The sequence below is a fragment of the Neoarthrinium moseri genome, assembly GCF_022829205.1.
Source record: "Neoarthrinium moseri strain CBS 164.80 chromosome Unknown scaffold71_Wmoseri_CBS_16480, whole genome shotgun sequence".
Lineage (NCBI taxonomy): Eukaryota > Fungi > Ascomycota > Sordariomycetes > Amphisphaeriales > Apiosporaceae > Neoarthrinium > Neoarthrinium moseri.
Genome location: NW_026055185.1, coordinates 175,930 through 186,517, shown reverse-complemented (window position 1 = coordinate 186,517; position 10,588 = coordinate 175,930). Strand labels below are relative to the sequence as shown.

The 10,588-nt window shown below is 51.8% G+C and overlaps 2 protein-coding genes across 2 annotated transcripts; both read right to left on the bottom strand.

Annotated features, from left to right (window-relative positions):
* Positions 1-689: 689 nt before the first annotated feature.
* On the bottom strand, positions 690-1,982 carry JN550_011668 (uncharacterized protein; the record flags this gene model as incomplete). Its single annotated transcript, XM_049310059.1, has 1 exon — positions 690-1,982. One exon carries the CDS (start codon positions 1,980-1,982, stop codon positions 690-692), a length of 1,293 nt encoding a protein of 430 aa, XP_049166418.1.
* A 1,070-nt stretch (positions 1,983-3,052) lies between these two features.
* On the bottom strand, positions 3,053-4,960 carry JN550_011667 (uncharacterized protein; the record flags this gene model as incomplete). The annotated part of the gene is made up of 2 exons (XM_049310057.1): positions 3,053-3,939; positions 3,997-4,960. The coding sequence occupies 2 exons, from the start codon at positions 4,958-4,960 to the stop codon at positions 3,053-3,055; spliced, it is 1,851 nt and encodes a 616-aa protein (XP_049166417.1).
* Positions 4,961-10,588: the final 5,628 nt, after the last annotated feature.

The following is a 10,588-nucleotide window of genomic DNA, read 5'->3' as shown; positions in this document are numbered from 1 at the left end:
CAAACTCGCCATTGTTTTAAGCCCCAAATGCTACAATGAGAAAAAAACGCCCGCAGTCAATCAGCAACATAGTCAGTCCCATGCGGCTACGTTGGGGGTTCTGGGCCCAATCATGGTGGAGCGAGTCGTGTCCCTTTGTCCCGTTTTGGTGAGCAAGTTTGCGCCCATTGGCGGTGGAATGGCGAGGGCACTGTGGGGGGTTGCTGAGTCGTGAGCTTGTTTGCGGGACTCCAGCGCGTGACTGGATTGACTCCATGCTCGACCCCATTGTCAGGAGTTTTGACTCGAGTGTCACGGGGTCAGGTTATTCATTGATTCTGAGGCGGCTAGAGAGGGATATTCAGCGCGCGCAAGTTGCTGTCCGGAATTGGAAGATCCAGAGTGACTGCATTTAGTGGGGCCCTGCGTTTATACTTGTGTCTTGGTTGTGTCAATACAGATTAACATAGGCTCACAACCTCCTGCTGCATATCAACATGGGTCATTGCCGTATAGAGAACCAGCTGATCGTAATAAAGCGTGAGGGATGCTATAAGAAAGGTCTTTGTCAATAAACGATAAATTAGAATCCCAGGATTGGCAGATGCTCAAATCCGAACGCCTATAGCTATGGAAACATCAACCAGTAAACGCCACGCGATGCATCATAATCATAAGTCACGTAATATCGAGCTCTCCCACGCCCCATTTCAGCCTCTCGACTCATCCCAGTCAGACCAGCGCTTGACAATCTCGTCAATCATGGTGATGCCCTTCCGACTAGCCTCCACCTCGAACCACTCACGATGAGCCTTGCCGCAGGAATCGCAGTTTCCCCTATCACTTAGTCGAAGTCCGGCGCCAGCAAGCTCGATATGGATCAGCCGCTCGACCTTGTGGCTGTGCGGCATCTTTCTCGGCGTGGAAGGCTGAGCGGTCGATATGTAGGGATAGTAGCGGATAAGCGAGAGGTTGTATCCACACTGCCGCGACCACTCGTTCAAACGTCGTTGAACGTTCGAGGCCCGGCCGATCTTCAGCAAGACCGTCTTCTTGGACGAGTTGGCCGTCTGGGTAGCGAATGACTGTAGCACATCGCTTGTCCGGCGCTGTCGGCCGTTGGAACGCGAGGGTGGTGCGAGCAGGTCTCGTGCTGCTTCCGCTGCAGGGGTCGACGGTTTAGACTCGGGCGTCAGCCAGAAAATGTAGATGTAGCCAGGCTCGTCTTGTTGGGATATCGGCTTCGCGAGTTCGGCCATAAGTTGAGAGGCAGTCTGTGGTGAGGCCGTCGGCGGTATGAGCTGCAGATACGTGGATGTCTGTGATGTCGTAGACTGCGCAGAAGTACGTCGGGAAGAATGGGCCATGCTTGGTCGCGGGCCTGCTGATGACGGTGCCAGATACTGGTTCGAGGGCAGCTTGGCAGACGGGCCCATAGCTGCGGGTGCAGACTGCAGCGGCCTCGGCTTTGGTCGTGCAGGGCGTTCCTCTTCGTACACGGGTATCTTGAAGCAGCAACAGAATGAAGTCTGCTGCTTTGCCTTCGGCTTCCGCTTGGGCGGCTGTGACACGTTTCCTTGGCCCGCCTGCGTGACCTTCTCGCCCAAGTTACTGTTACGGCGGGGTCCTGGGGCAGAGCCGCGTCCATCTTTCCGTGATTTCTTCTGCTGCGCTTCCACGATCCCGAGACGGTCTATCAGGGTATCCAAGCTTTCGCGGGTTTCGAGGATTGGGGTCGTCGTCGTCCTCGGGCCAGGACTGGATCTAGCAGACAAGCTGGCCTGGTCTTTGTGTTGCCAACAATACAGCTCAGGGTCGGAAGGGTCGTCGGCGCGCAGTCGGCTCACTCTCGTGCGCGAGGCCGCTGGAGAGGCTGAGGGAGAGGCTGCCAGCGGACGGCGACACGGCCGCCCACTCCCGGTAATGCCTCGACATGTAGTGTCTGGGTTCTTGGAGTCGGAGCGGCCTATCAGAGACTCGGGCGTGTTCGGTATAAACGGCATCGTCGTCGGGGGGGTTGTTCCTGGATTCCTGGACTGTTGCCTAACGAATGTGGAGTTTGGAAGTTTTCCAACGAAGGAAGAAAATATGAAGATGAAGGGACCTGCGTGGCTTTCGAAGCCTAAGGGCAGGAATCCAGGAACAATCTAATATGTGATGCACCGACTACGCATCCATGTTGAAGAAGACCCGCGCAGTGGATTGCACGCGCCCACAGGCAGCGTGACTCCCTGACACTCCTCTGCCTGCAGTGATGTATCGTGGGTGCGGCTCGACGTCACAACGATTGGGTCGCGTTAATTGGAGGGGCTGGGGGCTTCAGGCCTCGAGGATGGAGACAAACAGACAATGAGGCCTCGCTTCCTCGGCGTGAGTTTGCCGGACCTGTCTCTCTGACAGGCTCTCGGACAGGCCTTGGCCTGGCTTGCTGGCTTGACTTGGCAGGGCAGAGCTGGGCTGTGAGGCGGGGCTGTGGGTGGCTTATACATTGGAGTACGCTGCCAGAGCCACGAATTGCCCCAGGCTGGATTGGATTGCCCCTGAGGCCCTGTGAGTAGTCGCCCCTTACGATGGGTCTGGCAGGGCATATATAAAATTGAATCGAATTGATTGAGACTTTTGTAACGATTCTGCGAACCCGTGACTGACCCACCATCTACAACTTTGGAGGTAAAGTTGCCAACTTTCGTTGCGCTTGGCGACGGGTCGTGCCGACGACATGGCCCCCACTATTGAAGTACCTTTCGCGATACGACACCCCCATCCAACCATGGGATAACATGGGACATGGGACATGGGACATGTTATATATTGATACTCGGCTCTCATGTTCTTGCCGGCCACAGGCCTTAAGAGTTAATTATAGTTTCATCACATCATAATGTTGTTGATGTTGGGCGAGGAATGTGTGCAGAGCCCAGCGGACATCAAATCAAATTTCATTATAACACAGAGTCACTATCAGACAGCTCAGCAACAATAATTGCGGAATAACGTCTTCAATTTATATCAGTTTTTTTTCTGAATTATGATTATCTTCTAAATGTCTATAAGAACCACACGACCCAACTTCTCAGACACGCGATCGCGTCTTGGTCAGTTTGAGTGGCTTGACCGCGAACTGCGAGTCTGTAGTGTTGACTCGGTCGATATCGTAAGGGTTCTCCTCATAACCAGTCGGCACGCGACGGAGCGCATTGCTGGTAGTGCGGGCCAAGGAGCCTCTCCTCGACGAGCGTGCGGCATGCGAGACTGTGGGAGTCAAGGTGTCGTCAGACTCGTTGGTCTCTGTCTGTTCCACCTCGTCGCCATCCTCAGGAGATGTGTCCTGCTCCATGGCGGCCTCGTCTTGTTCTTGCTGCCTCAGCTTCCTCATGAACTGCTCTGACTCGGCGGCGAAGTGGCAGCGCGTTCTGATGGCAGGCCCATACTTGTAGAACAGGAACGGGAATGGCACACACGCCAGGGCCAGGAACGCGGGAATGCTGGATGCCCAGTGAATACCGAGGTCCTTGTACATATATGTGGTGAAAAGCGGGAAAGCGGCACCAAATAGAGATCGCAGGACCGAGTTGGCTGCCAGCACCGAGGCGGCGAAGATGGTGTACGCATCGATGAGGTAGTTCATGATGCTGAGGAACACGAGAACCATACCGAATCCAAACGGCACACCGGCTGCAATACTCGCCAGCCAGTGTATATCCGGGTAGTTGGTCCAGGCAAACCAGAAAAGACCGATCGGGAGAGCGATAGATCCGACCATCGCCGGTGGCAGGCGGGACTCAGGGGGTGCAAAGCCGTTATTTTTCTCCTCGGTCTTGATATAACGCTTGTTGTCAGGAATATTGTAAGCGATGGCAAAGAGCATTCCCACGAGGATACCGAGGAAGGCAAGACCACCAACACCTTGACTCCATCCACGGTTTTGCTGGTAGACGATAGGGAATGCGGCGAAAAGCACTAAGATCACGAATTAATATTTGCGTTGATACACGTGGAGGGGCGGGAAATACTCACTGTAAAGTGTACCATAGATGATGGCCATGTAAATGGACAGCAACAGCACAATAGGCTCTCTGAAGAGCAGAATCCACGGCCGCGACAGGGCGGTCTTCATGGACTGACCCAGGGTAATCTTGCCTCGGTCGGCATCGATCTTGCTAACGTATTGCTTTCCGGTCATCTTGGTCATCTTGGCGGCGCGTCTGCGCAACAGAACTGGGGCGTAGGTCTCCGGGACGAGCAAAGTGCCGACGATCCAGAAAAATCCCGAGAAAGCAGCGAGGAAGCCCATCACCCATCTCCAACCAGCTGATTCTCCGAGGAATCCTCCAATGATGGGTCCAAGAACTGGTCCCAGAAACGGCGCAGCGGCAAACAGACTGGTCGCCAGGCCTCTCTGGGCAGCAGGGAACATGTCGGCAATGACGCCTCCAGCATTGGTGAGCGGCGAAGAACCGAAAGCGCCTGCGAAGAATCGCAGGATGATCAAGCTCCACGAGTTCTGGACGCCAGCGGTGCCAGCGTTGAATGCGGTCAAGGCCGCGTATGTGAAGAAGAACAGGACCTGTCGACCGAACAGCTCGCTAAGCGGCGCCCACAGCAGCGGGCCGACGGCGAATCCAACGACGAAGAGGGAGACGCCCAGCGTCGCCAGCTCCTGGCTTATGCCAAACTCCATGATGATCTGCTTCATGCCGCCGGTGTAGGCAGATGACACGAGGGCCACCGCCAGGGTCGCGAATGCGACAATCATGGTAATGAACCATTTCGTGAAGGTACTGAACCCCATCGGGTTCCTGGGGTCGTGCGGTATCCATTGTACTAGGTACGGGTCTGATTCTGTGCCGGAGCCGGCATATGGGTGTTTGAGAACGGCGTCTGTCACGCCCGCCTGGTCGTAAACGATGCGCCAGAAAGGAATCTTTGCGGGTCTTGTAGGCTCAAGATCGTCCTTCTCGTTAGGCTTGTGGTCCGCCATTTCGAGAGTGCGGAAGCCTTTTCTGGCTCGCTAATGGCTGGTATCGAGCGCGGTACTCGCTGCGTTTTGCGCAGAAACCCAAATTATCTGAGTATAGTTGTCTAGTGGCGCGTAAAGTTTAAAAGTAAACAGTCGTAACTCGTGAGGCATATGGAATTCAGACACAAAAACTCAAAACACAGACGGGCTGGGGTCTAGTCATATACGACCGAAAGGATGGCGGACAGTACACGACGCTTCGGACATTAGCACAGGAGCTGAATCAGCGACCGCGGCGCGACCCTCCGACATTCTCAAAATAAGATAGAATCCATGGCTTCGACCGCTCTAAGAGTCATGGCGTCGGCGTCGGGCAACGGAGTTCAAGCCAGCTTGGCCTGCCAAAATGCCGGCGCCGACGTCATTGCAGCGGCTGTTTGGTCTCCCGGGTGAGAATTTTGTGCAATTGTACACGAATAGCGGGCCGCTTATCAATCTAGGGGGGCCGCTCCCAGAGCGCTAGGCCGTACTCAGACACATGCCTCGGCTCGGGCGCGGCTGAGATTTACCAACGATCTGGTTGAAAGGTCTAGAAGAAATCATGGAGAAAATTGTCTATTGCTAACTTTTGGAATCTCTTCGGGTGACTTGAGATCGCCCACGCGATCCCTGTCCGCACAAGGGATCGCATCGTTTGTTGGTCCCGTTGCCGGTTGGTGCAGACAAGCACTCGGGACCGGCAATGGGTACCGATAACCTGGGCGCACTAGATCTGCACTAGAAGCGACCTGGAAAAAAAAGCGTGACTGCATAATTCAGTCGGGCACGGCGTTGCAAGCCACACCCGAAATCCGTAGCCTCTGGAAAGCTTACCTTAGTACAAGTACGCCGCTCACGAACAAATCCGAGACGGCAGGACCAGGTTATTGCTAAGCCGCGAAGGAATGTCATCAATGTTATCTCCGTCAAAGTCCATTAGATTCCACAGTACATTTTTGAAACGGGGTTGACTCATGTGAACCCCACGCTTACGAAAATTCCTGGCACCCACGAGTCGGACTAAGTTGCTAGGGATCTTTGTTCTGGACCTCGACTATCCCCGCGAACCATCTCATTGTTGGGCATTCGACAGCGAACTGTGACGTTTGAGCTGAACATCTTGCTTAGTCGGAGGACTGTCTTGCTATCTTGCGTCACCCATATTGCAGAACTGGAGGTGGTAGCACCAGTTACGAAAACATTACACGCTGGCCAGAGGACACATCGGTCGAAGAGGTCTTTTCATTGCGGGGAAAAGTTGACGTCTGCACCACGTCTTTTGGCTGGCTGAATCCTGCCGCACCGCTTTGAAATTGAAGTCGTACCTGAGGATGGAGAAAGCGGATCTTGTGGCTGCTAGTAAGTCAATAGTGCTTATTTCTAGCTGGATGGCGGCCGGCCGGAAACGATCCTCTGTCAAATCCGTTGTATCTTGAGTTATGAAGAAAACTTCTCTTCGAAAGAACAACGATAACCTGAGATTTGGGTAATGCAACTTGGAAACCGTACTGTGATACTCCTCAAAAAGTGCAGTGGTGGAACAGGTGCCAGTAGTAGTAGATCTGAAAGAAGCCAAGGTCGAGCTAAGATAACAACTTATATTGTTTGCTAGGGTGGTGCAGTTGCTGTTTAGCCATGACCAACCGAGTTCGGACACATAGCAAGCAGGACCGCAAAGCTGCCACAGGGTATTCGTACTCCGCATGAGATGCAACGATGAGGCAGTGTTAAACTTGCAGGCAAAGCTTCTTTGGGGCTGGGCGAGCAATTGAAACTTGAAAATGCCTCAGTCCACTCCTATAAGGGAAGCAATACTGATCGCCTGCAAGTATCGATATACTTTTTACCAAGCACGGGCAGCGTGAAATAGAAGCGGCGCAACCACGCTGATGGATCTTGTCTCCTAGCGGAACGATTTCTTTTTGGGCCTGGCATAGGCGACTCCTCTTTGGCACCTAGAACCTCAAATTTTGGAAGAGTCTACGCCTGGTAGGCAGTTTCCTCTTCTGCGCGTGATGGTAAGAAAGTCAATGGCGAAATCAGTGCTGCTCGTTTTGACATTGCGGCTCTCAGCAAAAGCAACGGTGAAAATGGGTCTCCTAAGTCTCCTGAGCAGCTCTTCAGGTTATTGATCTCAGATGATGGTAACTGACTGACGAATTTTTGGCGTCGATAGTTCCCCATTAATAGTCGGCCCTCGTGTCTTCTCTCATGGTATGCCGGACCTTCCAGTAATACTCTTTTTGTACAGGCTTAATTAGACCTGCGTAGTACGAGATACCAGCTCAACTCCTCATCAGTCAACGGAAGGGCTTATATCCTGTGACTTTGATTTATAATCCTTCCGCCCCTATAACGGGGCGTGTTGTATATCCTTCAAATATATATATATAACTCTTTGACAGCAACCTCATACGCATGCTTTACGGGATCGGTCTTGGCGTACCTTGATAGATATAATACAATAACTCACAATAGTCGCGCATCACACGTCTTCCCTTTGATCTACCGGTATATTAATTGGTGTACAGATGATTCATCTCCTGGTGGACAGATTTGTCTCCTGAAGTGGGGTCTCGTTGCTCTGCTGCCAAGGGTATCTTGGTATCTTATCAATGCAACATGATTACGGCATTATTAAATCAAATATAATTTCATAATACACTAGGCCGTGCCGAGGCGCACGTAGAAAAACCTGAGTGATCCTGTGAAAACAGAACTGAAAAATCGAAGTGTGCCCAAAGGAGAATTCCGGCGCTATCAGTCTTCATGCCGTATGATTCAGTCTGGATCAACAGAACCGGATGTTGGCTGGTATTCTCTCAGTGGCCACATCCTCCTTTTCTTCATCATGTCTTAAATCTAGACATGGTTAGGGCTATAATCGCAGATGACATTCACTCGCCGAAGATGTCTCTTACCGTGGTACATATGAACCAAACCAGGCGGGCAGATCCTGTTGCATAGGTCGACAAGAATAGGCGCCCAGGCCACCAGTGCTAGAATCTGTTCAAAACTCCACTCTTTCGAGCCGCCATTTCAGGAGCCAGCCTTGTCATGGGATCTGTCGCGGTGGATGTGGAATAGAACGAGGAAGGTCCACATAACCATGACCGTTGATCCATCGGGCCCGGACAGCTAAAGAGAGTGCTTGGTGATATAACCATCAGCGACGGTGTAGTTCAATATGATTTTCGTCAGCAGCATTGAGTCTTCCACGCCAAGACAATTTTCTGGATTCTCTCGGACGGCCCAACAGAAATGTTCACGGTCTGTCGGCTAAGACGAGTCCGTGGTCGGACACAGCTGTATGGGAAGATGATCGACTGCCCAGACGTGATCCAGAAGGAGCCTAGCCTCAATTGTCGCACTTCGAGAAGAGCAGCGAATGGCCGCGATTCATTGTTTATATCATCGGGTTGCATTCACGCCAAGTTTGATAAGTATCACGATATGAGGCCTAGAAGATGCGTCCGGTGGCCGTCTTAAAAGCTCACCATGAGCAAACGCAGTGGGGATCGCGGGCTTTTGACCCGTCAACGTGGTATTACAGATATTCCTGTACATAAGGGTTTTCGGCTGCCAACCGTACAGAGGAAAGAGGGTTTCTTGATTTAGAGGAGAAGACAAAAAATCTAGACGCGGTAAACACAATTATGTAGGGAATCAAACGCAGAGCCACACAAGCCGAGCTCATAACCCACCCCCCTTCCCCTACGTCTGATCAGTGGACTAAGTTTAGTATGGCAAGTACGAGGAACACTGCACCACCAAGTCTATACGTTTGATAATTCAAGATGTATCAGAGAGACATTGCATGAAATTGGTCACATTGTTGAATCTTTCGACTTTGCGAAGTGAAATGCTGGTCCCAATCATAGGATTTTCCTTGTCGTCTTTCTAGCACCATGGGTCAGGCGACTCACCCCAGAAAATATATTTGGCGTACTCAAAGTCACGGGAGACATTCCCACTCCCATTCTTCTTCACCTCGTCATGGACCAGTTTCTGGATACTGGCCATGCTCATCATTCTCCCGGTTTGATGATAGTGATACGGGTCCTGTTGCTGCGTGTTCGGCTGTTGATGTCGTTCTTCATAGTACAGTTGCATGTTCTCTCGCTGTCAGCGACGTTGGGCTTTCCATCATATCTCTCTGAGATGTTGTTGAAACCGTTCGTCTCGCATTCTTGCCTCCTCGGCCTGTTGGCGCCCCCGTCCCTTTTGCTCCTGCTGTATCATCTGTTCGCTCTGTGCTGCTTGCTGGAGTTGCAGAGCCCTTCGCTCAAGTGTGCGCATTTCCGTCCAGCGATGACGCGCTGCCTCCCATATTGAAAGTGTCTCGCTATTTTGCAATGGGCGGGCGGCCGGCTCCATGCCCCCAATTCCATGCCTCCTCGCCCGCTAAGGAGACGTCACCCAAGCCATGGTGCTCGGGTCGCGGGTTCTGCTGATACTGGTGCCGAGATGTCGTCGGCGACCGCGGTCTTGATGCTTCCTTCGCACAGCTTCCAGCATTTCTTCATCCTCTTTCTGTCGCATTTCCATGAGGCGGCTCCATGTTGCGGCTGATTGCCCCCCGGTAGACTGTTCACCTGGCTCGGAACGACTGCGCCGCGATCCACCATCTATCTTAGCCTGGACGACACAGCATGCGGCTCTGGTTCAGACTATCAGCACTTTCCGGCCTGTATCTCTCGATCTTGCTCTATATCGTATCATACGCAGTAGACAAATCAAATTATTAGCAATGTTCATAATCGTTCTTTCACTTTCACGTGTCTAGCTTAATACACCCGCCGCCTCCCCGTCTGGATTAGGTCATCATGGCCATGACATGCTTTGACAAACTAGGTGATTTCTACTGATCAAGTGGCAGATAGGGCGATCTGATATATGAATAATTGCCTTTTTGTTCGATGCGGTCCTCAGAGACCACAGCATCAAATCGGTATCCTCATCGCATGAAAACCTTGATACACTATCAGGTCCACAGAGTGAAAAGCAGTTCTTCGTTTTTGGAGAAAATACAATCGAGCCTACCACTATATAGTCAAGCTATTGTCACCATATGACTGCTGTTACACTCCACGTTTGGTCGCCAGAGACGAATATAGGCAGGTTGACAAGCCAGCTGTCTCGCATATATGACAACTGCCAAGTTTTCCCAAGCTTCCTTATGCGGGCCGCTCGCTGGTCCGATCCCATGTAGAAGATAAATGTACTACTCATTGGTATGGGGGTAAGTTACTCGTGCATTAACTAATCGACGGGCCCCACTTATTTCGTTGGTTGGTCAGTCAGTTGCTAACGTTGAACTGGTAACTCAATAGGATTCGGCACAGGAAAATTGTTTTTGCCATGCCGTTTCTTTATTTCCACACAATCAGCCAATACCGAGAGCCTTGATATTATGTCATACTCACGACCGCCATGCATTCCCCCAGGCATAGTACCTGCATGACTGCAATTGCGTGAGATATGTATACTTCTCAAAGAAGTCTAACTTCAGTTGAATCTGACAGGAATTCTTGACTTTTGTGTAATGCCATACTGGAGCGACTGCATGGTTCCAGCAAAGCCCATGCGATTGGCAGAACACCAGGAACC